The sequence below is a fragment of the Pangasianodon hypophthalmus genome, chromosome 2 (genome assembly GCF_027358585.1).
Source record: "Pangasianodon hypophthalmus isolate fPanHyp1 chromosome 2, fPanHyp1.pri, whole genome shotgun sequence".
NCBI classification, from domain to species: Eukaryota; Metazoa; Chordata; class Actinopteri; order Siluriformes; family Pangasiidae; genus Pangasianodon; species Pangasianodon hypophthalmus.
This window is the reverse complement of record NC_069711.1, coordinates 5,793,688-5,821,564: the sequence shown is the minus strand read 5'-3', so window position 1 is coordinate 5,821,564 and position 27,877 is coordinate 5,793,688. Positions and strand designations below refer to the sequence as shown.

General features: G+C 38.1%; 1 protein-coding gene across 9 annotated transcripts in view; it reads left to right on the top strand.

Annotated features, from left to right (window-relative positions):
• Positions 1-294: 294 nt before the first annotated feature.
• chd6 (chromodomain helicase DNA binding protein 6) overlaps positions 295-27,877 on the top strand; it is a 102,008-nt gene continuing 74,425 nt past the window's right edge. For 2 of the 9 annotated variants that reach the window (XM_053228963.1, XM_053228959.1), the window contains exons 1-2: positions 295-842; positions 14,686-14,738. In XM_053228963.1, the coding sequence (XP_053084938.1) occupies positions 14,712-14,738 (27 nt within the window). In that variant the 5' untranslated portion in view covers positions 295-842; positions 14,686-14,711. Of the gene's footprint in view, positions 843-14,685; positions 14,739-27,423; positions 27,580-27,877 lie in introns of all 9 variants that reach the window. The other 7 variants (XM_053228983.1, XM_053228979.1, XM_053228961.1 and 4 more) reach the window with 7 other exon arrangements.

The following is a 27,877-nucleotide window of genomic DNA, read 5'->3' as shown; positions in this document are numbered from 1 at the left end:
TTATATATATATATATATATATTTATATATATATATATATATATATATATATATATATATATATATATATATAAGTATTAATTAAAGTGAGGTAAAATCTTGCAATTTGAGTTAAGCTATCCTGCAGTTTGAAGACATATAAGCAATTTTGGACCCCATATATTTTTTTTTTCATGCAACAAATGTTGGGTAGTGGGTATGAAAGATATCAATTTTAACAATTCTCCTGAAAGCTAGGAAAACACAACCTCCCAAAGACTCAAGAAATACTGCGACTCTGACATGTTTGCGCTAAATCCTCCACTGCTCACATCCGGGCTACGAACCATGAGCAAAGACGTGGAATGTTAGATTTTTTTTTTTCTCCTCAGCCGCCGTAATGATGAAGTAAAAAGCACCATGATTGGTGGATTGCGAGGGACAAGAAACATAAAACCGGAGGATTAGCTTTAGCACTCGGATCCAAACGGGACAAACGCGAAAAAAACAGCGAATCCAAACAGCGCGAGTGGCTCCTGATGGCACAAAGGCGTTCCACTTGCTTCTGATACATGTAAGGTATTTCAAATAAAATACAACGCTCAGCATCCACACAAGTAGCTAACAGTACACAATGGTCTCTCGCAATATTTTGCTCTCATACAAACATAGAGCGGCGCGCCTTGCTTGACAGCTCGGCATCCAATAGCAGGAAGCGCGCACCAGGCTGCGCTAAGCGTCAGCCAATGGGTAACGAAATAATACGGGCCCAAACAAAGTTAGGCTGTTGTTTCAGGCGACCAGCGCTAAACTTCACCAAATAATAGCTGTTTGTGTTTTGGGTGATGCAGTAGCCATTTTAGGTAAGTAGGTCTTTTAAATTCCCACCCTCCCTGAATTTGTGCCATATAAATTTGTGTTGCAGCAATAGAGCGTTACTCGGCCCGGGCTCTAACTCCTGCATCCCTCATGAATGAAGTGCTGAGGTCTTGTGCTTTAATAACGATTAAGAAATTGTACTGAGTTGTTTTCCTCCTCGCCTCCCACCCCTCTAATATTTGATGCATTTTTCTAAACTGTCATGGCGTTTTTTGCGTCCTTGGAAATAAACGCGGGGGCGGAAAAGCGGTGTGGTGTTCGGAACCGGTGGCTGAAGCTCAGGTAGGCGAGGTCCTGCTGAAAGAGAGGGGCTAGTGGAGTTTCAGTGTCGCTTCACACGTGGAACGTCTGCGACATATACATGGATATTTAACGGTGCCGTCGCAGTGGTATTAGATTTAGCAGCACAGGCTAACATCGCTAATGTTTGTGACACGCGGCGTTTCTTGATGGTCATACAAGCGAATTTTTTTTTTTTTTTTTTAAACAATAAACACTAATACATCTGAAACCCCGTTGTAAAAGTACTGTGAAGCAGGTATATTGGAGATTTGAAAGAACAACATATCAGGAAAGTACATTTAATTACACTGTAGTTACTTACAATTATGCCTTGTGTAGTCGGCATCCGTGCAGTGCAGCTAAGCTGATAGAGGTAGGTTCTTCAGCTTGGCACCTGTCAGGACCAGGTAGGCTTCTTAGGATATACAGTGTTAATAAGACTATGTTTTCTGATGTAAGCACACTTTGTATTTGCAATATAGTTAGACTAGGCTGTCTAGGTTAGAAGTTATAACCAACATGACTTAAAGTATTGTGTAATCTCTTTTTTTGTGAGTTAAAGGGTGTTTTACACACAGGGGTTTAAATAGTAAGTGGTTTGTTCAAACCTTATTAGTGTAATAATGCTGTCATTATTCATGACCTTCACTTGCAGGCAAATCATGCCACTGTGTTGTTGGAGTTCATCCAAATAGTTATATATGCCATAAATTTAATTTGTAGTGTTTCTTATTTTTTTATTGTAAAACCAGTCAGGGATTATTAAGGAAATTTTGAAACCTCACTTTAAGTATGTATTACACATAGAATCTGTCCTAAACACTAGAATTTATTTCTAGTTAATGTGCAAAGCCTGAAAATAATATCCCTGGTAACAAGATTTCTTTATAGCCATTATTTTTGAGGGATTATATTGGTGCAGATTTAGTGAACAAGGGAATATGTGTGTTACTCATAATGCACTGTCAGCATGTCGGTTTTAATACTGCGAAATGCTTTACAAATATAAATGAAATTATTGTGTAATTGAATGAAGAATATCAATGATTTTCTTTAAAAAAAATTCTGCCTTTCTAATTCTACTAGTACAAATTTTATCTGGATGCAGTGAAGAAGCCAATGAGCACACTAAGACAATACATTTTGTTAATACAAATTCCTGCTATGAATGATGGGGAAAATTTTGATTTCATGAAAAAATGTGGATAGCAACATTACCTGCATGGTATTTACCTGTGACTTTTGGCATAAAATGGATTTACATGAGTTGTTTACAGTCATAGTATACTGTAATTGAATTGTGGGTTTTTTGGACAAAAAATATCACAAAATGACAAAAAAATAAAATAAAATTGTCATTTTTAGCAGATGCCTTTATCCAAACTTAAAATATGTTCATTAAATTAAATTGGCCAGGGTTTAAGAATACTGTCAAGCTAAAATGTTGTTAGAGAGAAGTTAGTACAACAAGAAAAACACACAAATCCAGGAATTTTTTTTAAATTAGTGCTCATTTAAGTGCTTAATGAAAAGGTAGGTCTTCAGTTTTCCTGTAAAGACAGCCAGTGACTCAGCTGTTCGAACAGTCAGGGGAAGTTGATTCCACCACCTGGGTGCCAGTACAGAGGTAAGTCTTAATGTATATCTTCCTTGTAACTTGAGGGACTGTGGGTCAAACTGAGCCATACTAGAGGCTCAAAGGTACTGAGCAGGGTTTGATAAGTGCCTTCAGGTAGGTGGGGACTGGCCTGAATTTGGCTTTGTAGGCAAACATCAGTGTTTTAAATCTCATGCAGGCAACTACAGGAAGCTGATGGAGGGAATGCAGCAATGTTTATCTAATCTTAAAACTTTATATTATTTATTTGGTAAACAAAAGTCTACACTGACCATAATTCCTGCTCAGGAAGCTTTTCATACAACAGATATAAAGTTACTTTTGTCCCACACCCTAAACTCATTTTGGCTTCTATTGATCCCACGTTTGTTAGCCTAAGTTTGCAAATTATGGTGTTTAAATAGTATGTTTAATGGAGAGTGTGGATGGCCGACCTGAGTGTGCACAGTAGTGTCAGCGAACATGTTCATTAAAATTGAGCACAAGATATCATGATTTGCGTGCGTGCAAGGGTATTCATGAGCGTGGGGCAGTGAAGCGAGCATGCAAAGAAACAGTCACATGTGAGAGCTCTTCAGTTCTGTGAACACTGAGACATGCATGCCTCCTTTCCATTTGCTCGCAGGGCCTATATTTGCTTGAGAGTCAGGTTAATTTTTGGGACTTTGGGGACTGGGATAACATGCGTGTTCCCACAGTTATGATTGGTCACTGTCAGCCAGTCCCTTGTCCTATGAAAACAGACCTTGATTACATTCAGCATTCCCAAAATGGCAGAGAGTACTGTACAGTTTTGCCAGGAGAAAGTAAGTTAGCCACTGAAATCCAATTATTCCACATATCTTTATACTAAGAGAAAAGATACTTGGAACTGTAGGCATTGTAGTGGGTTTTGGGACATTTGCTAATGTTTCGAGTTGAAAATGATGAATTGTGGCATATTTCAACCACTAAACATAATCAATCATCACAAACCAATAGAAACTTTACTACATTTATTAATAAATTTTCTTTAATGGTTCAGGCTTAGTTTATTTAAAATTTTGTGTTCAAGGTCAGCTTCCAGAAGAAAGAGGATTGGTTGAGAGTGACTGATGGGAATATGCATCCTATCTCAGCCCTCAATCTGTCACAGGTGAATTTGGCTAGTGAGCATGCAGGCCTGCAGGGCTGTACTGTGCAACAGTTTTGCTCACATTTGTGATTTAAAAATATTCAGTGCAAAGATAAATATTAATTCACTCGCACGTGTGATCGCATTGCCAAGGAAGCGCTATTAAACAAGTGTCTGAGGTATTGCAGTTGTCTAGCTGACTGTGATGAATGTAACTAGAATGAGAAACATTAAAAAGTTCTTTTCGGTTCTAAATCTTGACATGTCAACAAGTCACCCTTAAGATCTAATATGTCAGTGATTATGGCTGGTGTTAGCTTAAGTGTTAGCAGAACTGATGGGCCAGCCAACTTCTCATCTGAGAGAAAAATCTACAGATTTAACATGCAATAGGTTAATTTTTTTTGTTGCTGTTGTTTTTTGTTTTTTGTTAAATGACCAATGGTTATGTTCTCTTGGTACTGTCAGACAGCAGGTGAAATGCTGGCAAACAGGACATCACATAACCAGCAATTCATATTTTAAACCGGATAACATTTCTAAACATAACCTGTGAAAAGCACACATTGCTTTTTGAGTTTGAGAAATTGTTTTGGGAGATTCGTTTTTATTCAAATGTTATGCAGTCAACTTGCAAAAGTAATGTACAGCAGCGGGGGTGTGGTGGAGCATCAGCGGTGGATGGAGAGGACATGGGTCGAACTTGCAGGTAATACGTGATGATTCTCACCTGTGTCTTATTACCGCCAGTGTATTTATTTGTGTCTCTTTGTGCGTTCAGTAACTGCCGTAATAACAGAGAGAGAGAATGCGATATAGCTGGTGGAGCTCGCGAGACACGCACGCACGCACACACACCCACACGCCACGAAGCGTGAACTTGACGGAGCAAAAGCTGCAAGTCCGGGATGGACACGTTTCAGTTGAGTTGTTTTGGGTTTGTTGTTTAGTATTTGAAAGCACGCTGAAAAGCATGGACTGAATAAATGCAAGCCCGGAGCTCAGCAAAATTTCGCTTGTCTCCCAAGTCTTCTTCCATATTTACACACACCGGGGTTCCACATTGACTTATTAAGAAGATCGACCAGTGGTTGTCTTGAGATCAGCTGCTTGATCACAATCGACGTAATGAGCACCCCTGACTTAAGTGAAAGGCTCGTGCTATGATGGAGACATGCATGCTTCATTAGTTATATTTACATGCAAAGATTTTCGCCAGACTGAATGAATTCATTCTGATTCACCATGAGCTGTTTATATGTGTCATAAAATGAGCAAGTTTTATTGACATGCACTTTACAAGTAATCTGATCCAAAGTAATGCTCATGCTGGGAACGCACTATAGCATCAACCTTACCATAACGATGAGGAGAGCGTGAGTCCAGCGCAGTGTGATCAGCTTTCTAATCACGCTTGTGTTGTTGATGAGTTTTAAATGATTGCTGTCTCAGCATTCAGGAACATGGATGCTGTATTTAAAAAATAACATAAATACGCACACTAGCCATCACTATAATGCCATTACACATCATCTGTTTTACCAAAAACACAAGAAATAAAAGCACTTATTTTATTGTATATGTTTACACAAATTTAAAATGCTGAACCAAATTTATTGAGGTCAATTCCCATTCCTCGTCTACCTTAAAATGTTAGTTTGATCCTAGTCTAACCTCTCAGTTATTTTAAATAGATTAAAATATCAAATATGAACTGTGTTTTCTTACTCGACCGTTTTACTGTACAAGAAATGCATTGGTACTCATACGCAAACATGCAGAACACACCCGTAAGTTCCGATAATGAAAATAATCGGACACAAAGGTTTACATGGCTATTACACTTCTATTTAATATATTATTAAATGGATGCTAGCTCATCTAGTTCAATCCTATAGGGTTTTTATTTGGATTGGCCTGAGTGAGTTTATTAATAACTTTGTATGCATCTAAGCTACTTTGATTTCTTTTTTTTTTCCTTTTTTTTGGCATATATGTTTTATTCATTAGTAGCTTCTACATTTTTAGATCCAATTTTTTTTTGTATAGGCAATTTATTGTTAATAATAAAACATGTTTTTAAATTTACTCCTCTGTGTACTTGCTAGCACCAGCACTCCCACTAAGTGTGTACAGTGGGAGTGTGTACAGTAAGTGTACAGCCCTGTCCTGGTGAGTGAGTGGAAAGGAGGCACATATGTCTCAGTGCTTGCAGAACTGAAAAGTTTCTCTGTACACTCGGTTTACTGCTCCCTGTCTCATCCGTTCAATCCATATTTGTTTTGAAGTTGAAAAAAAAACAGAAAACAGAACAAGACTTTTCTGAATTTAGCCATTTATTGCCTTGGCTATGAATTTTCACTTTTAATGGTCAATCTAGACTGAATATGATGTTTTAGAAAATATACTAATTTTTAAATTTAAAAAATTTAATTTTTTTTTCTTTTTTAATAAATATTTTGACAGTTATTGTTTTGGCCTGCAAGAAGGGACAAGTGGATGTTATTAAAATATCACTGTGTTTGATAGATTCAATTTGACCAGGCTACATTAGGATCTTAGGCTACATTAAATACAATACTATTGTGGCATCAACAAATTTACCTCATTTATTGACCTGGCCACTGTAATTTAAAAAAAAAAAAAAAAAAAAAAAACTGGATTTCTCTCCATTGATTTGAGCCAGATTGGCAGACTTATTGTTGTATGTCATTTTATCATCAAACATTTTAACTATGACATCTGTATACTGCTCCAATTATGTTTTTTTACCTAATTTTTTTTCTTGTTTTTTGCTTTCAGAACAGATAGGGATTGAACAGATACTACACAGATTTTATGCCTTTTGCATAGTAGCTCCACATTTTAACATCACAGTTGCCTAGTACAAGTTATCACACAGAAATACACCAAAAAAGTTTAGTTTAGTGTGCCACAGACACTCTTCGCCACCGTGCAGCGCCGGAAGTGCTTCCTGTCTTCCACTCTCCTTTTTTTTTTTTTTTTGCCAATAAGCCATATGAGTAAGAAATATGAACCCGCAATGATTGACAGTTTGTACACTGAGCACTTTATTATGAACACTGTACTAATACTGGGTAGGGCCTCCCTTTGCTCTCAAATTCCACAAGATGTTGGAAACATTCCTTTGAGATTCTGATCCATGCTGACATGATTGTATCACGCAATTCCTGCAGATTTTTTTTTTTAGGTGTACTTTCATGTTGCATGTTGAATCTCCCTTTCTACCACATCCCAAACGTGTTCTATTGGATTCAGATCTGGTGACTGGGAAGGCCACTGAAGAACATTGAATTCGTTGTCATGTTCATTCAACCAGTTTGAGATGAGTTTTGCTTTGTGACATGGTGCATTATCATGGTGGAAGTAGCCATTAGAAGATGGGTATATTGTGGCCATGAAGGGATGCACATGGTCAGCAACAATACTCAAGTAATACTCAAAATGGTATTAACGGGCCCAAAGTCTGTCAAGAAAACTTTTCCCCACACCATTACACCACCTCCACCAGCCTGGACTGTTGACACAACAGTCAATCTGTGTGCCTCAGCAGAAATTGAGATGCATCAGACCATGCTGTGTCTTCAACTGTCCAGCTTTGGCGAGCCTGTGCCTACTGCAGCCTCAGCTTTCTGTTCTTGGCTAACAAAAATGGAACCCGACGTGGTCTTCTGCTGTTGTATCCCATCTGCCTCAAAGCTCAATGCGTTGCGCATCCTGAGATGCTTTTCTGCTCACCACAATTATAGAGCGGTTATCTGAGTTACTGTAGCCTTTCTGTCAGCTCGAACCAGCCTGGCCACTGTCCGTTGACCTCGCTCATCAACATAGTGTTTCTATCCGCAGAGCTGTTGCTCACTGGTTGTTTTTTCTTTATTGCACCATTCTGGGTAAACTCTAGAGACTGTTGTGCATGAAAATCCCAGGAGATCAGCTGTTAGAAATACTCAAATCAGATTGTCTGGCAACAACAAACATACAATGGACAAAATCACTGAGATCACATTTTTTTTCTCCATTGTGATGGTTGATGTGAACATTACTCGAAGCTGCTGTCTCGTATCTGCATGATTTTATGCATTAAAAGATGCCCTTGGTTACTGTCAAGGTAAATGGAGATTGTTTTGAGTTCATTAATGTGAAATATAATACAGTACTCAGTGTAAATGAGTACACCCTTTGAAAATTAAGATTTGTACCTATTTCTCAGTGAACACCAGAGCAATTAGCGGAATTTTGACAAAACTGAGTTTTATTAAACATTTGTTTTTTTAAAAACATAAAAGGTTGGTCACCAACATCATTAGGATAAAAGAATAATAAATTTTATTCAAATGAGGCGTTGCAAAAAATGAACACACCCTACAACAAATTTTACCAAATGTAATTTTGTGTATCACCTCCATGATTTTTAAGAACAGCACCAACTCTTCTAGACATGGTCTGAATAGGTTGGCAACATACTGTCACATCTATTTTTCTCCATTCTTGGAGAATGAGCTCTTTCAGAGCCTGGATGCTGGATGGAGAATGATTCTTGATCTGTCTTTTCAGAACTCCCCACAAGTCTTCTTTTGGGTTGAGGTTGGTTGACATGTTTGGCCACTGAATTACTTTCACCCTGTTCTTCTTCAGAAATGCAGCAGTGGCCTTGGATGTATGTTTTGGGTTATTCAACCTAGGGCACGGAGAGATGGTAGCATCTTCTCTTTCAGTATTTCACAGTATATCTGTGAATTCATGATTCATGAAGTGCAATTCCCCAACACCTGCAGTATTCATACAACCCCACAGAAGAACACCGTCACCCCTATGCTTTACAGTGGGTACTGTGGATTTTTTCATTGTACTCTTCCCCCTTGCGACGCCATACAGTTTAGATACCATCACTTCCAAAAGGATTTACATTTGTCTCATCAGATCAAAGTATGGAGTCCCAATAGTCTTCACCTTTTGGGCTTTTTTGTGCATGGGCTTTAGCAGTGGCTTCCCTCGTGGACGACACCCTTGCATGCCTCTCCTCTGCAGCATACGCTGTATTGTGTCATGTGAAACAGTCACCCCAGTTTAGCTTTCTACAGCTTTAGCAAGCTGTGATGAACTTACATGGCAATTTTCTTCAACTCTTCTTAGCACAAAACTCTCATCTCAAAGTGTTAGCTTCCGTGGACGGCCTGGACGTCTCGGAGAGCTTGCCACAAGTCCATCCTTTTTGAATTTTTGAATCACTTCCGCTACTGTATTCCAACTGAGTAGCAATGCTTTACTAATTTCAGGACTTCTTGCTGACAGTACTAAATGTTTGCACCAATTTGATCTCCTTGCCCTGATTTGATTTCAGTCTGCAGTAAACAGCTGTCGCACTTTCCAGCTCTGTACACCCGGCAAGGCAACCATGCTCTCCCTGAAGGATTCCAGACTCTCTCTTGCTCTTTTTTTTTCAAAAGCTTTCCACTTCATCTCTCTCTAGAATTACAGCCTCTTTTTCTAAAGAATGGCAGCCTCATAACGTTCCTCTGTCCACTTCATCCCAGCCTCTCCTATTCATCCCAACACCCTTGCCCTATCCATCCCAACCCTCACTCATCCAGTCCCTGTTCACTCTAAGCGTGCTGCCCTTCTTGTCTCTGATAGCTTACAAGCTATTCGTGTCTCTCAAAGCTTACAGTCATTTCCATCAGCCTTTCTTGTTGCTCTCCGAAGGATCATAGTCACTCACTCTGAAAGGACTGCAAGACTCTCTTTCCCTCTGAAGCATCTCTGATGCTATCTCTTCAGAGGACATGCATTTTTCACTCTCCTGAGTTTCACAGACTCTCCCATTCAGTCTCCCTCATGGATACCCTCTTTTCCTAATCAGTTGTGGTCTCGTTGCCTTTCTCGACTTCATCCCAGACATTCCTATTTTTCCCCAACACCCTTCCCGTGTTCATCCCAACCACCTGCCACACTCACCCCGTCCCTCTTCACTCAAAGCGTGCTGCCATTCCTGTCTAACAGTGCTTGCAGGAACTCTCAATGTTCACAGCTCTTCCAGTTTCACCCCTCTTGTCAAGTTCTTTTTTCACTTTTTTTGAAGGACTGAAGCCTCCCATGAGCCTCTCTCATACACCTTTTTGCAACTATATGTCTTATTTGCATTTCAGGCCCTTTATTATTCAATTCTGACCAGACAAATTCAAAATAAAGGCCAAGTAAATATCCGCTGCCTGTCTTGCTAACTGAAACACTCCAATGCCGCGTTCATTTTGCCTGCCATGTGCATGGGAATGTAGAGGAAATGGTTCTGTTTATACAGGAAGCACTGGAAATACAAGGTACATACCAGAAATGTAGGTGCTTCACTGTAAATTTTATTAATCAGTCTCATAAAATGATCAGTCTCGTTAGTTAATCAGTCTCATAGAATATCACCTTTTTAAGTAATTAAAATGATCAACCTTTAAATAAATACAAAATTATTAAAGCTTCAGTTTTAGTTGAGAACAAGACTAATCAGTGACTTGGTTTCTGAAGACTTAGTTCTGAATAGTTTGGCTTCTTGCAGTATCAAATTAATAACCAGAACAAGGCAATAAGATGTTCAATAATATAGCATTTATTGAAATAGAAAAGAATAAACACTAGTTAACTGTTAACTATGAACAGAAAAAGAAGAGTTTTTTTTTGTGTGTGTGTGTGTGTGTGTGTGTGTGTGTGTGTGTGAGAGAGGAGGGGGGGGGGCAAGGAAAGGAAAGGAATGTGAGTGAGTGCGTGCGTGTGTATCTGGACGCGCGCTCTACTCTAGAGCTCGCGTGTCCGTATGTGCATTTGCGCTGAGCTTATAAAAAAATAATTACCACAAACCACGTGAGATGCATGGCTGTGTCTCATAGTATGTGAAACAAGGTTGAACAATAGGGTGTAGAAATATGGCGGGGACTTTAAAAGACTTGCACGTGGTGGATGGCAACCTATAAAATATTTCTAATGACAAAATAAGTTCCAAAGCACAGTAACATTAATGGGAATAACGCTCCTAATTTGGATCATATTTTTCATCAACATAAACAGAGATCACTGACTGAGTGACTGCGTTAGTAAGAACAGAGTGAGATCACATGCAAAGATAACAGAGAGATCAAAGAGTGAAGGGTAGGATATTTGCAGCAGTGTGCGTGATTCCTTTTGTTTAAAAAATGCTGATTTTTACAAACAGCTGTCAGTTTCAAATGACTCAACACACTAAAACTTTTGAAAGAAATAATAGTGAACATTGTCTTTTCCTGCCCAGATGTAAAGTCTGACCTGGAGTTGTTTTTAGTTTGTCGCAAGCACGAGAAGACTCAAGGCTCTGAAGCGTCTGTGTGAATGAGTGCCAATGCAGGCTTTGAAATTGTTGTCCACTTGCAGTGATCAGTACTGATACTGCATTTTGCACACATGGATTCACTTCTTGACGAAGTTCAGTTGGCTTCATAACTCGCGGAGGTCCGGCTATACAATGAAGTTGAAAGCAGCCGTTTCTCTTACCACTAAAAGTAAACTTGCACAGAAAAGACAGTAAAGATGCACAGTGCTACTGGGTAGCAATGGTTTATTTTACACCATTGGAAGAGGTGAGTATTCTCGCATTATGATCTCAGATGAGAGAAAAGTAGGCCTCTCATTTTAAGCCAGATTGCACGTGGCAGTCAGACTGAGAGAGAGATTCTCTCTTTTACGGTCCATCCCGGTTGCCCATTGGACACAGAGAGAGTGAACAAAGGCTGGTGAAGTCCTTTTGATGGTTTGCGGGGTGATGTATAGCTATCTTATGAACTTCTGGTGGTTGTAAAGTACTTTAATAAAAGTGTGCCCCCTATCTGTGGATGCATGGTACCTACAAGAGGTTAATCATTTTCGGTGTGGAATTGAGTCCAAAGCTTTGGGGTTGACTCTTTCAGTTCCTGGGATCAGTGAATTGACTGTGATCAGTGAGTTTTTAGTGTCTGGGATCAGTGAATTGACTCTTTTTGATCTTGACTTTGTGAACTGAAAGCAGGTTGGAGACTCGGTCACTTGACACACAAGATATATTAAAAATATATATATATATTGTGCTTGCTAAGAGCATTTAAACAATGTACTTTTTATCAGCAGTACTTTGTCAAAAGATAGTTGAACTACTTACAAACTAATTGATTCAAATGACTTAGCTGCACACAGCCTAACACTGCATAATGTACATGCTTTGAGACAATGTTGTTCAACCCAGCAAGTTGTCATACAAGCTGCTACTTGGCCAAAGTATATCGAGATAATGTTTTATGATAGTGTAGGAAAGAAATAAATTTTATTTTATTTAATTTTTCTACATTGTGTTAAACATGAGTTTAGTGCAAACAAATGATTACAAATCGAAATATTACTCACATGAAAGCAAGTTATATCATGATGCCAACAGTGTAGTCTAATGTAGAATTTCCTCTGAGGAGGTTTTCTATGTGGCAATGTGCTGCGTCATTTCAAATCAAATGTGTTTGTAGTCCAAACGAAGTGACGTACCAAGCCACACTGTGCTTCATAATAGTTCTACTATAAGCTAATCAATAAATACATTTGTTACCAACTTTTTTATTATAGATTTTTACAAGGTTTTTTTAATTAGTTTTTCAACCCTCTTTTTATTTACTTGAGGGCATGATCTGCACTTGGAGCATTTAGTTATTAAATAACTGAAGTTTAGGTAACACACCATATCTGAAGCTACATCTTCTTCCTAGCTAACTTCCTATAAATTCCTATCTCTCTCTTTTAACACTAGTGATGACATTTTCATACTCAACACCTCCCCTTCTCCTCCCAATGATTCAACTCCTATAGTCAGTAGGACCTGACTATCTAGGACAGTAATCTTCACACACATACAGAGGTTCTTAAGGTACAAACACAGATGTTTAAAAAAATTCAGAAGCCTTGAATCATACTTATCATTTGAAATTAAAATATGTTATGCCAGCTGTCTATACAGAACATTTTTTTAAAGTTTCCTATTAGGCATGTAATTACAGATTGGCTTTCTGTATTAAATTTAAATTAGATTTAAATATTAAACATATAAAGTTTAACATTTATATATTAAATATAATATTTTAATTTTGTTAGTATGAACTTTGTCATATTTTGGGAAGTTCCAATCCCACTTGTTCCATTTCCAGTATGATACAAATATAGTCCCATCCTAAAAGATTGGAAGGGCAAGACCAGTTCTTTTGTTTTTGCTATACTATACTGAACACTTTTGGGTTTGTGATCAAAAGATGAATATGAGATGATAGATCAGAATTTCAGCTTTTGTTTCCTGATATTTACATCTAGAGGTGTTAAACAGCTTAGAATATGGCACCTTTGGTTTCAGACCACCCAATGTTTAGGTGTGCCAAAATCTAGGAACAGATAGTCTTAACGTAAATTAAAGTAAATAACACTTAATTGCATATCCCTTTTGCAGCATTAAGGCAGCAAACCACTGACATCACCAAACTTTTGAATTCTTCTTTTGGGATGCTCTTCCAGGCTTGACCACAGCATGTTTCAATTGTTGTTTGTTTTGGGGGGTTTCTCCCTTCAGTCTCCTCTTCAGGAGGTGAAATGCATGTTTAATTTGGGTAAGGTCTGCTGATTGACTTGACCAGTCTAAAACCTTCCCCATTTTTCCCATGGCAAAGTCCTTTGTTGTGTTGGCAGTGTGTTTTAGGTCATTGTCTTGCTGCGTGATGAAGTTCTTCCAAATTAGATTGAATGCATTTTTCTGCAAACTGGCAGACAGAATGTTTTTGTAGACTTCTAAATTCATTCTGCTGCTACCATCATGAGTTACATCATTAATAAAGATTAATGAGCCCATTCCAGAAACAGCCATGCAAGCCCAAGCCATGACACTACTTCCAGCGTGCTTGACCGATGAGCTTGTATGTTTTAGACCATGAGAAGATCCATTCTATCACCACATTTTGGCCTTTCCATCATTTTGGTAGAGGTTAAGCTTGGTTTGAGAACTTGAGGTCTTCCTGTTGGTTTATCTTTTTTAACAAAAAATGATGTGCAGTCTTCACAGGTGAAATCCAGGGCTCAGACCAAGGGTAGACATTCAGAGCTATTAATTGTTGAACAGTCAATCTGACAGGGCACACCTGGACAACAAGAAACGCCCGTCACATGTTCCAGTGTTTTTGATCACTTGAAAAATAGGTGGGTTCAAACAAAAGGTGCCATATTCTATGTTGTTTAACACTGAGTATCAACTGACAGCCAGTATAACCACGATGACTCTCCAAGCTATTTTCAAGTTATGAGAAACATCATGGGTATGATACTGTGATAATGCTGCAGTCTCTTTTATCACTCACTGATAGAAGTGAATTGTCTGTTGATGCAAAATAATCAAAAACTAGAACTCCTGAGTTTCATTGGATCATGTGTGAAGCAACTCCTGTGTTGCCTTTGCAGTGGAAAAATCGTCTACTCTCCCAACAACTTGTTCTTTTAAGTTTCTTGATGATTGTACATGTTGGAATAGCATCTAATAAGAACTAATAAAAAATACCTGTGCTTGGGATACACTCCTTCATTTAGTAGAGCAATTTTACATCTGAATGTGGTTTCATGAGAATTTGTTTCAGTTTTGTCGATTGTGGACTTTTAAAATTATTAGGTAGTTGGGGCATATTGAATGCTAGATTTCGGTTGTCTGTAATCAGCACATGATAATAAGGATCTCACTATGATGTGACTATTGCTTTAATTGGTTTTTGTATCCCTGTTTCAATAGATGCAGATTCAAATTTGTAGAAAAAAATGAAAATACAAAAGAAGGACAAGCAGGTCAGTCTAACCTTATACATCTTTCTGTCCTTTCTCTCTCTTTCCCTCTCTGTCTGAATTTCTATTTCAGACAAGTCTGTCACACATGCAAAAAACAGCAAAAACAATCTGAGGACCAGGGCGGGGGGTGTGATGCAGCACAACCCGCAATCGGAATGCTGCTAAGCCCTGAAGTACATTATTTACATATAACAGTATAGTCTGGAGTGTGTTATTTCGTTTACACTGCAGTGATTTGCCATCTATTTCAGTGTTTACTTTATTAATGAATGATGTCACCACATCATATACTTTATACATTTTGCTTGGTTAAAGAACAATACATTTTTAAAATCTGTTTATTAGTCTTATTATTAGTCTACCCTACAAGAATTAGTGCATTAATATAAACCTATCATTCATGTAACAGGCAGAGCTACTCTCTGAGCTGTGCTATTATATATGAAAATAATGCACACCTTCTGACCAATTAGATTTGAGCATTCAACTGCGACAGACAAGATGGTTGTATGAAACCAATGCACTTCGCTTCACGTCATGCCAGACCACACGGTGTGCGTGATTTTCATAACCGCTTGGTCTGTCGTGTGTTATTGCTTACTTATTGTGTCAAATGTCAAATTTGAATTTTGTGTATCATTATACCATGTTATACGTTATAATATTGTGTTTTCTACTGTATAGTTGAATAAATTAATTTAAACTAATTGAAGTTTGACCTTATTGTAAAATGTAATTGAAATTATCCAGTGGTAGATTACAAACAATAATGAATGCAGATCAGATATCACCACTGACATTTCAACATCTAATCATCTCTCTTACATTACTGTGAAATTTTTGAAATTTGGTAAACTTTTCCCAAGCTTATTTGCAGTAAATGAAGAAGTTTAAACATTTCTGTATGATCTGAGTGGAACTGTATCTTATTCCACCTATGACGGAATTAACAACAGTTTAAAAAAAAATGCATACATTAGTTTGCCTACCAAGATGTAGCTCTGTTGATTCATGTAACAGTTTGGCTTGAAAGTACTTCAAAGGAATCTAAGCATGTTTTATAGTACATTTTTATTTCTTACTGAAAAGAATTTTGATAAAAATATTGAGTCTGTAATGGAGTCAAGTAATGACATTCTGATTCATTATTGATTTATAAGGGAGATGTATTCGAAAAATGCAAGATTATGAAATCTTTCATTTTGAAATATATTCATTTGTTCTCATACATTTGAGAATGTAAAATAAAGTTATTTTATGAAATAAGTGAAAAGTCCAGCATGGGCTGTGGCATTTAAGCCCATGTGTGCTTCAAATAAGCCCACATCATGATTTATTGACAAAAATAAAATTTTATTGTTTTGAAAAGTTAGTTAATTATTATAGTTAATTTTCTCTGACCACCGACTTATCCAAAAGTTGCAGCACATGTGTCAGGTGAGAGGAGAGATGAACGAGCACTACGTTATTTTCTTTTGCCTTTACTGCAAGGCTCAGGGACACATGGGTGGTATGGCCATCAAACATTAAAATTCAAGTTCTTTTAGGGAGAGGTTTGTGAAGTAGTTTATAAACACTGTCTTCTCCATCAAACCATGGTCTGTCATGGCAAAGTGAGTGCGATCTGGAACACCTTGACACCAAGAACTGCGTTTACTTGTAGACAACATATGGGGGCACGATCTGCCCAGCAGCATTGCCAGTGATACAGACGGTTATCTGTCCCCTCCCACTTCCACCATACTCTGGTACACATTCTTACATCCCTTTGAAGCCAGGACATTTTCTGAAGATGCATCAGTGACAAATCCTGTCTCATCTCCATTGTAGATATTTTGGGGTTTTGTTAAAACTTCTGCAAGATCCATTTCTTTTTGAGCATCTCAAACCAGTGCATGAATATGGCAGTTTTAGCTGAGGCCCTCACTCTAGCCTCAGGAAACTGTTGTGACTTGCGAATGGTCAGTTCAGGATGATCTTGCACAAAATGGCAAAATCATGTTCTCCCTGGTCCCCCATTGGTGAATGGGCTCTGAATGCCATTATTCAGAATATATTCCTCAACAAGATCTAAAAAGTCTGCTCAAGTGAAGCCCCAACCCCAGTCACACACAACCTGCAAGGACTGCAAAAAGAAATGGTCACATTAGTCAAAGCCAAGGTTCTCCTGTGCCTCTATTCTGATCCTGGCCTTCACTCTGTCCCTCAAAGATTTCTGTCTTCTCCAAACTTTTTTGTTAGCACAAAAAAGTTTTTTTTTTTATTGTACACTCATGGTAAAGGTGACATGCCTCTACCATTTGTGGAAAGGTGCTGTAGTTTTTTTCTATTTTGTTGTCAGTTTTCTCAAGATGATGCACATTAGCTGATGCCTATATTCAATAAAATAGTATTAGCAATATAATTATCAATAGTAATATAATAGTAATAGTAATATAATAAGGAATACAAAGAATTGTTTGTATCAAACACTTTCACAGAAGAGTAAAGTGAAAATTTATCAAAATTAGGGGGACATCTCTTTGAAACATCTAAGATGGGCTTAAATGGAGCGTACTGGGCTCGAATGGTTCCACAGTGACTAATGGCGAAGAAAAGAATGTGTTCCTTTCTAAATAAAAGATACATTTACATAATCATGCATGTGGCCTAAATGTAATGTGGACTAAGCATCATACTAATTCTATTGTTGTGCCCATATACAGAAATAGTTATTTTCATTCATAGTTAGCTTGTGTTAGCTCTGGTTGGCATGCTTTTTGAAGCACTGCACTATTTAAGCCAACCAAAAAAAAAACCCAAAAGCTAATTTTTCTAAATATTCATGTCTCCAAAACTATTAATGATCTACTTATTTGTAGACTGATGTAAAATGAATCAGAAAATATTCAGTGTAGGAACTTGTCATGCTTAATTCTTTGGTAGTGTATCTCTAAATAAAGCTAATGGTTTGACCTTGAGATTTGCTCTGTGTGCTAGCTCATAAAATTAATCTTCACATATTACATAAAATAGCATAAATTGATGAAGAAATAAACTAATATGCAAGAAACAGTACATTAATAAGTTTGATCATTAATCATTTTACATAATGTAAATGTACATACCGAAGAAGTAGCTGAAAATAGCCAAAAAGCGATGATGTCTGTGGGGTTTTAGTGACTTTGTTTGAATCCCCAGAGACTTCATGCACACAGGTAGGGCTAATTCAACATTGGCATATGTGGTTGATATGGAAGCAACAAATTGCTGGACTGGATAAAATAATGAGTAGCACAAAATATTGTTCTCTCTTTTTTTTGTTTGACTTCAGGGTTGAAACTGAGCTTAAATGGCATATAGGCTTAATAAATACAGGTACCCTAAACCATGCATATGCATATTTCTATGCATAGAATGTTATTTATCAATTTGTTCTTGTGTATGAGGATATGTGTACATTATGCACACTCCCGACCTTAGCTGTGCAGGAACCCCTAGTGGTTGAAAAGTATAAATGGGTAAACCTATTATGAGGAGCCCTAATTACACTTATTGTCCATTATTTCAGTGTGATTAACAGTGTGATTGCTGACTTTGGTGCTCATAAGGTGTAGACAAGTTACACAAGCACCTCTAAAGATTAATTAGGATGATTCTTTGCTTGAAGATTTGGTACACACAGCTTTTTGCAGGGAGGAATGTGGTTTTTAGAAGCGTAATAAGCAGAGAATAATGAATGGATCGTCAGCTGATTCTTTTGCCCAGTGCAATTTTAGTTGATTTTCTATTCTAGAGCTTTTAGCCATGAGTACACCAAGAAATTGCAGACAGGTCTGGTATTTCCCAACTAACTATGAGCCGAATAATGACACATATTTCATATCACTCACAGTGCAAGAAATTACATTACAAATTACTTCATTACAAAATCGGCAGTGGAAAAGGCAACAATAATGAGGAATTTTCACACCCTCACAGCATTTCTAAATAAAATTGGGCCAATAAAATGCACACATGTGAATCTACAAAAATAAGACCTTAAAAAATTATTTTGTATTTATTTCTTAGAAAAGAAATAAATCGTCTTAGACCTTTTGACATGGTTTATGTCATCCTTACGAAGGAGTGCTAGAAACAGGCTACTGGCCTTTTTGAAGAGAGCAAATGAGCGTTACAGTGCACAAACAGAGCTTAGAATGTGTGGGATTTATCAGTGCCTGTTGTGTACAGCTGCATGTATGCACGTGATATGCCAGTCTCCTCATGCTTACTGGTGGTAATTCTTACACACAAATTAAGATCTTGTGGTACTATGCATGCCTGAATAAATGAGACCCCTAGACAACGCACATGATGAGACCAACAAGGTCACAAAGTGACTTAGTATTTGCTTTAAATACCACTGTCATTAATCAATCATTCCGTTTTCCCTTCTTGTCTGTGCACATGTCGGACTATGTGAACACAGAGCTGTCCGATTACCTGCTTATGAGTATGGTCAGAGCTACAGGTGTCATGTCCTCCAAAGCTGGAAATAGTCTGCTCACGTTCTTTTCTACTTTGCTGAGTGTATTTTTGTTTTGTATTACTAGCATTATTTGTAGAGTGCTGCTGGTCTCTGTAGTGCTTGTTAGCCTTGAGTCATTGTTCTGTTTTTAGGTTTGCTAACCCTGCATTTAGCTAGCCATTCATTGACGTAACTAGCCCTGCCTTTAGTAAGATAGTAATTCTGACCCTCATTAGCATTACTATACCTGCACTTAGCTAGTCACTCTTATGTTTCTTGTATGTGGACATTCATCTCTGGGGTTTTTTTTTTTCTTTGCAGTGTTTGTAACTGTTTCTATTCACCATAAGGCACATACCACTCATTTTTCATGCCGAGTCTGTCCCCTTTCTCAGCGTTTTGCCACATTCCCATCAAATAGCTGGCTAGAGGACCTTGTGGCTAATACACTGCTGGCGTTGTAGAGTGGTACTTTGCTGACATACCTCTCCCAGTTTATTGCTGAACCTGCTAATTTTGCTGAATTCCTGATCATGCCCAGCTCTTTGGAGTGAGTATTTATACAAACATAATTTTTTTTTCTACACTTGGGTTGAACTGCTCATAAGTGGTTTTGCAGAATTTTTTAACAGGTGTTGGAGTCCCTTTTTGGCTGTAGATTGCTCTAGATGAATCAATGGCTTTGAGGCAGACTTGGCTCATTAGCTGAGATAGATAGACCCATTCTTATAGCTCAGTGGTCAGTTAATTTTTATGCCTCTTATAAGATTAGTGGGAAGATGCTATTTCTCCAGCTGTTTATGTTCTAGCAGAGTGATATTGGTTCTTCCAGATTGAATACTGGTGGCTGAATTGTTAAGACATTTTGAATTGGCAGGCTATCTGAGACGACCACACCTGAAGATGATTGTGGCTTGAGTTAGGATGGATGGGGCAACACATTCAATTCAATTCAATTTTATTTGTACAGCAATTTTAACAATTGCCATTTACAGAAATATATAAATTCACAATATAAATTTTAAACTTATAAATGGCAAAGAAAAACTCCCTGAGATGATATGAGCAAGAACCCTTGAGAGGAACCAGACTCAAAAGGGAACCCATCCTCATCTGGGCCATCTAGATTTAGTCCCCCTTTTCTGTTATAATGTCCTCTACTCTTCTAGGAAGGCTTTTCACTAGGTCTTGGAACATGGCTGTTGTGGGCATTTATGCCCATTCAGCCGTAAGTGTGTTAGTGAGGTTGGGTACTCTTGTTGAATGAGAAGGCCTGGCATGCAATCCTCATTCCAGTTAATCCCAAAGGTGTTCAGTGGGGTTCAGGTCAGGGCTCTGTGCAGGCCACTTGAGTTCTTCCACAACAACCTTGGCAAACCATTTCTTTTTGAGCTTCGCTTTGTGCACAGGGACACTGTCATGCTGGAACAGGTGTGGGCTCAGCCTCTTAGTTCCAACAGGGCACATGTGTCAAAGACAAGGCCAATGGGTCAAATGTGGCCCACAGGCTCATTTCGTTCAGCCTGCATGAACTGGAAAAAATAATACTGGAATGGCGAGCAGTACACTACTGCTCAACATTTTCACACTATCTGGAATTCACAGCAGCTCTTTAGAGTCTGCCACTGTACAGTGTATGGGAGCTTACATCTCACATCTCACCTCGATATCTCTGTGCTTATAGTGTAGCTATCTGGCTAGTAGCTTTCAAACAGACACAAAAAAATGCGTCATCCAAATTGGCTAATCCTGTTTCTCATCACAGCAGCTGGTATCCAATAAAATGTGATTAAATAAAGGAATTAATTAATAAAAAAATTGCCTAATAGTGCATACACTTTAAAAGTTTCTTGTAGCTCTTCTTTTTTTTATAGAAACATCCTAGATTATTGGTGTTAGTCGATAGAATATATTAAATAAAAAAAATTGTAGTCTTAGCTTATGGCCCTTTGGGCTCACACAAAAATGATTATGTGGTCCGGGCAGAAGTTCTTAATGCTACAGGAATTCTTAATGCTACAGCATACAAAGAAATTTTACACAATTGTGTGTAAATTTTTGTGACGACAGTTTGTGGAAGACCCACATATGGGTGTGGTGGTCAGGTGTTCACATATAGTGTAGTTTGGTAGCACCCTGCTTACTAAAGACTTCTGCCAGATGCTGGTACTCTGGTGGCACACTCTCCAGTTCCTTAAGTGCTAGGTTCTCTATGAATGTAGAGCCACACTGGACTTGGAAACATCATTCTGAGCAGTTCTGGCAAACCAGCTGACTATATCCCCTATTAACCTATGAGAAACAATGAAATGTTTTCAACATGATGAGATCTCGTACTTTCCCGGTCCCCAGAGGACCATCCAAACCTCACACCTGGAGTGCTGGCAAACATGGTTGTACCGGTTGCGATGGGCTCCAAATCAGTGGTGGTGAACGTAATGATTTTTCCCCCTTTCTTGCTTTACCTTTTATTTGTTTTATTTCCACAAAGTGCTTACACACATAGCAATAATGATAACGCTAATAATTAGTGGTCGACCGATTGATCGGCCAGGCTGATTAATTAGGCTAATAGGAAGCATTTTAAGGTAATTGGGCTCGGCTGATCAGCATGGAAGCATGGGCATTTGATAAAAGTGCTCAGGCTTGTCCTTTTGTCCATCCTGGCAATCACATACCGACTTCAATGCAATGAAATGTCTTACAGAAAGCACTGGCATGGGAGTTCCCAGAGAACAAATGGTAAGGCTGAATTCCTAGCTCTCAAAGAGTTCATTTAATTTTCAGAATAGTAATAAAATAAAAATTGCAAATTTTTACCTTGTCATGGCTCCTTTACTTTAACTAAATTGAGTCATGAGCGAAGGGAAGGAAAGTGCACGTCTCAGTGCGTGCAGACCTGCACACTTGCTTCACTGATTCCCACTTGCATATACCTTTGTCTGTGTGCAGTTCACAGCACCCTGCATTCACATTAATGACCACACTCACTGGTACTGCCCTCCGTGCTCAGGTCGGCCATCCGTGTGCTCTCCGTTAAAGATACTGTTTAAATGCCATCGCTTGAGCTTTGAGAACTGACCAAGCAAAGTTGTTTTTATGAACACATAACCTATGCTACTTAAGACCATAGGCTTAAGTATAGGCGGTTTATGATGGGCTAGGTATCTGCCTATTGCAACCAATTGTGGTTCTGCACACTTTTCTTGCATGTCAGTGTGACCAGTCACTGGGAGAGGGTCTTACCTGCAATTGAGGCCCTGATTTGTTCAGTAAAGAACTCACATCGCTTGCTGTGTTGGCATGAGGTGAATCATTTTTCATTGTGCCGAGCTGGTGGACACATAATTGTCAGTTCAGGGAGTCAACTCTTTTTGGGAGGAAAAAGCAGAATGGCAACTTGATGACTTGACACTAGGGGTGTAACCGAATATGAATACCTTATTTGGATTGAACACATAATGCATCCTAAACAAATACAAATACTGCTATGGACAGTAGGTGGAGTATTCTGTTTTTTGTTTTTGTTTGTTTGTTTTTTGTTCTTGTTGTTTTTGGTTTTTTGTTAAAGAAAGCTCACCAAAAAGCTTTATAATAGGTGTGGATCCTTCAAGACCGAACAAAAACAACTGCGTGAGCACAAGGTTTTGACAGTGTTGTTCAGCGAGCTTTAAAGAATAGGTAGTGGAAGTACAAAGCGAGGTTTGTACTTCTCCATCTGAAAAACACAATCACAAAAAGACTTAAAACTAAACAAAACTGCTTGTGCACAGAAAAAGATAGATGCATTTTTTTTTCTCAGTCTTTTCAGGGGAAACAAGTTAACAGAAAATTAGAAGATGACTGTTTATAACCACTACTTTATTTGAAAAAATAGATTAAGTACTTACAAGTGAATTAATGTTGAAGGTATTGATATTGAAGCTAACTGCCCAACATCGCATTAATACATTCTGATCCACATAAATGCATTAGTAATGCAGGCCATTAATTTAGAACAATAAATGTAAACTCTAAATTAAAGAAGAAGTGTAAATGAGTTTTGCTTTATGGCATGGGTTGTGTTTTGAAAGGAGAAAACTTTTGTTTTAGACTAATCATTCATCTAGCACCGTGTTCAGTTATTTTCAATTAAGTTCTCATATGAACTACTGACTTTTTGACCAAAGTAGCATGAAATAGTGTTTTCTGACTGGGTAGGAAAGACATACGCAGTCCCCTCCGAAAGTATTGGAACGGCAAGGCCAATTCTTTTGTTTTAGATATATACGCTGAAGACATTTAACAGCAAAAGATGAACATGAGACAATAGATCGGAATTTCAGCCTTCATTTTCTGTTATTTACATCAAGATGTGTTAAACAACTTAGAACATGGCACCTTTTGTTTGAACCCATGCATTTTTCAAGTCATTTGCTTTTTTGCATGTCATTGTGACCAGTCACTGGGAAAGGGTGATCAAAAATATTGGGAAGTGTGACTGACAGGTGTTTCTTGTTGCCAAAGTGTGCCCTGTTAGACTAATTGTTTGAACAGTTAATAGCTCCGAAATGTCTACTCCTGGTTTGAGCCCTGGACTCCACTTGTGAAGACTGCCTTTGTTGTTAAAAAAGGATGAATAAAGACGAGAATCAGAGTGATGTCTGGCTGTCTAGCAAGCCATTTTGAAGCTGAGAAAAGAGGCAAAATCGATCAGAGCCACTGCACAAGTATAGGGCATAGCCAGTACAACAATTTGGAATGTCATGAAAAGAAACAAACCACTGGTGTACTAACAGCTGGGCAGGAAAAGATAGTGTTCACTATTTTTTCTTCCAGGGTTTTACTGTGTTGAGTAATTTGAAGCAGCGAATTGTTAAAATTAGCATTCTTTTAAACAAAGGGAATCGCTCACACCGCTGTGAATCTCCTTCCTTCACTCTTTGATCTCTCTCTTATCTTTGCATGTGATCTCATTCTGTGCTTATTAACACGGTCACTCAGTCAGTGATCTCTGTTTATGTTGAGGAAAAATAAGATCCAAACTCTGTACTGTTATTCCCATTAAAAAAATTAGAAAAAAAAAATATATTATAGTATCACTTGCCATTCACCATGTGCAAGTCTTTTAAAGTCCCCGCCATATTTCTATTCGCTACTGTTTCCCTGGTTTCACATACCAGGAGGCATGGCCACGTATCTCACCTGGTATGTGGTAATTCATTTTTTATAAGAGCTGAGCACGTGTCCACACACACACACACGTATTCCTTTTCTTGCTCTCTCTCTCTCACACACACAACTCTTCTTTGTCTGTCCCTGTTTAGAATTAGGGCCATAGTTAATTGGGGGTTTAATCTTTTCTATTTTAATAATGCTATATTATTGAACATCTTATTGCTTTGTTGTGGTTATTACTTTGATACAGCAAGAAGCCAAACTATTCGGAGCTAAGCCTTCAGAAACCGAGTCACTGATTCGTATTATTCTCAACTAAAATTGAGGTTTTAATAATTTTGGCTTATTTGAAGGTTTGTTATTTTAATTACTTGAAAAGGGGATATTCTGTGAGACTGATTATCTAACGAGACTGATTTAATGAGACATTTTGCATTAATGAGACTGATTAATTAAACTTAAAGTGATGGACCTAATCCTGGACATACTAGATGGCAGTTTCCATAAAAAGACAATGAGTTAAAATGACATCACATCTTGTGACAAAGTGATATCTGATTGATCTGTTTTTTAAAGATAGTGCATACAATGCTTTTGCATTATAATAAATAGCAAAATGTTTAAAATAAATATTTATGTTTGTATTATTAGAAGACTATAGTGCAGTATAGTGCAGTGTTTTAAATTTTGGCCCATACATCTTGAAGTCATGAAGACTGACTTCTCTGTTGAAGTGTGAACAAATATCCAGTTTGAACCATTTAGCTCTGATGATATTCAGATTTTATTATTCACATGAACCTACTTTTGCAAACTAATGCTAGAATTTCTGATGAATCATCACAAAATTGGTATCTGAATAGTCAGTAGAGTCTGTTATCAGTATTTATCAAAACTGTCTTAATATGTATAAAGACTATGGCTGCCATCTGCCAATCAGTCCTTTCTTGGTGGAGCTTGGCTTACTCAAAAACTGTAATTCATGATTAGTTCAACCACTCAGGTGCTATAGTTAAAGAGTGCTTGGACCTCACAGATTAAAAAAAAAAAATCCAAGATACCAAGATAAATGTCAGAACCTTTTCCACCCTCAGTGTGAAATTTCAACGTATAGAAGTTAAGTGAAAAACAGAAACATTTTAGGGAAAAATATCAAAAATAAAAAATTTACAATAACCTGGTTGCATAAGTGTGCACACCCTTTCATATTTGGGGATGTGGCTATGTTCAGAATGAACCAATCACATTCAATCTCATGTTCAAAAGTAATTATCATACACCTGTCATCAATGATTGGGGATTGGGGGGGTACCACAGTGATATTACCAAGAACAGGAGGTCCCTCCAAAATTTACAAAAGGACAAGACAAAAAATTACTAGGGAGGCTGCCAGTAGACCTACGGCGACATATCTGACGAGTACTGATTACTCTCTTCATGTGACAGCAATCTCTCATATTCTTCATGTCTGGGCTATGGGGTAAGGTGGCTAGACAAAAACCCTTTCTCACAAAAAGACATCCAAGCCCCACTAAATCACCCTAAAGCATGTGGCAAAATGTGTTGTGGTCTGATGGAGACCATTTCCAAAATGTATAATAATTCCATAATTCCAAAAGATATGTTTGGTGCAAAAAAGCACCTCGCCAAAAGAGCACAATACCCATGGTGCAGCATGGTGGTGACAGCATCATGCTTTAGGGCTGCTTTTCTTCAGACAGAACTGGGGCTTTTTTCAAGGTGGAGGAAATCATGAATAGCTACAAATACCAGTCAATTTTAGTGCAAAACCTTCAGATGTCTCCTAGTAACCTGAAGATGATAAGGAATTTCACCTTTCAGCACGATAATGACCCAAAACATACATCCAAGTCAACAAAAGAATAGCTTACCCAAAAGAAGATCAGTGTGTTTGTATGATCTAGCCAGAGCCCAGACCTGAATCCAGCTAAAAATCTGTGGGGTGACCTGAAGTGGGCTGTGCACAGGAGATACGCTTACAGTTTGAAGGATCTAGAATGATTTTGCAAGAAAAAGTGGGAAAATATTGCCAAGTCAAGATGTGCCACGCTGATAGACTCTTACGCAAAAAGACCCAAAGAGTGGTGTAATAAAATCAGAAGGTGCTTCAACAAAGTATTAGTTTAGGGGTGTGCACACTTATTCAACTAGGTTATTGTAAGTTTTTTATTTTTCCCATTTTTCCCTAAAATGTTCGTTTTTCACTTACTTTTTAAATGCTGTAATTTCACATTGAAGGGTGGTGGTTTAATTATTTTTTTACATCACAAAAACCTGCCATTTTAACAGGGGTGTGTAGACTTTTTATATCCGTTGTACACACACCATCCACTTTATTAGGAACACCAGTACACCTGCACATTCATGAAGTTATCTAATTAGCCGATCATGTGGCAGCAGCGCAAAAAATCATTCAGATACAGCTCAAGACCTCCAGGTAATATTCACATCAAACATCAGAATGAAGGAATAGTATGATCTCTGTGACTTTGATTGTGGCATGTTTGTTGGTACCAGATGGGCTGGTTTGAGTATTTCAGAAACTGCTGATCTCATGGGAATTTCAAACACAAAAGTCTCTAGAGTTTACACAGAATGGAGTGGAAAAACAAAAAACATTGAGTGAGTGACAGTTCTGTTGGTGGAAATGCCTTGTTGATAAAAGACATCAGCGGAAAATGGCCAGACTTGTCTGAGCTGACAGGAAGTCTATAGTAACTCAAACAAGCACTCTTTATAACTGTGGAGAGCAGAAAAGCATATCAGAAAGCACAACACATCAAACCTTAAGGTAGATGGCCTACAACAGCAGAAGACCACATCAGGTTCCACTCCTGTCAGCCAAGAACAAGAAACTGAGGCTGCAGTGGTGATTGGCTCACCCAATCTGGACAGTAGGAAATGTAGGCCAAATATGTATACAATACGCCAGCGCTAATTCCGCAAGCATGTCCGACATCACCCTTCTGTGTTGGTCTCACACACACCCTTTCTCTCTCTCTCTCTGCTTTGAAACAGCATTTCCTGACATTTCAATCCTGGCTAAAGACATCACCACGGCAATAGGGGAGTTCCTAGCTGCAGATGTGAGACCACATGGTATAGTGGAGAATGAAGGATTCAAAAACATGCCTAGAGCTACACAGATTTACCTGACTTGGACAGCATAACTAGGTAACAGCAGAATGGAAAATAAAAAATTAAAAGCCTGTGCTTCAGACACATCCCTTGAGTCACAACAGCTTGGCCAGAATGCTAATGTTTAATTAGCCATGTTTAATGTTGTTACATTCTAATGCACAGCTTTGTTTTGTTATATACTGCTAAGAGACTGAATTGATCACGTGAATGCTGTGTCATTAATTTTCAATTGTACTTTTATAATGCTGAATGTTTTAATTAGTTGAAAAAAGGAAACCTACCACACATTTGTGCAGTGGTTCATTTTTATTGTATTGAGAATGTATCATAT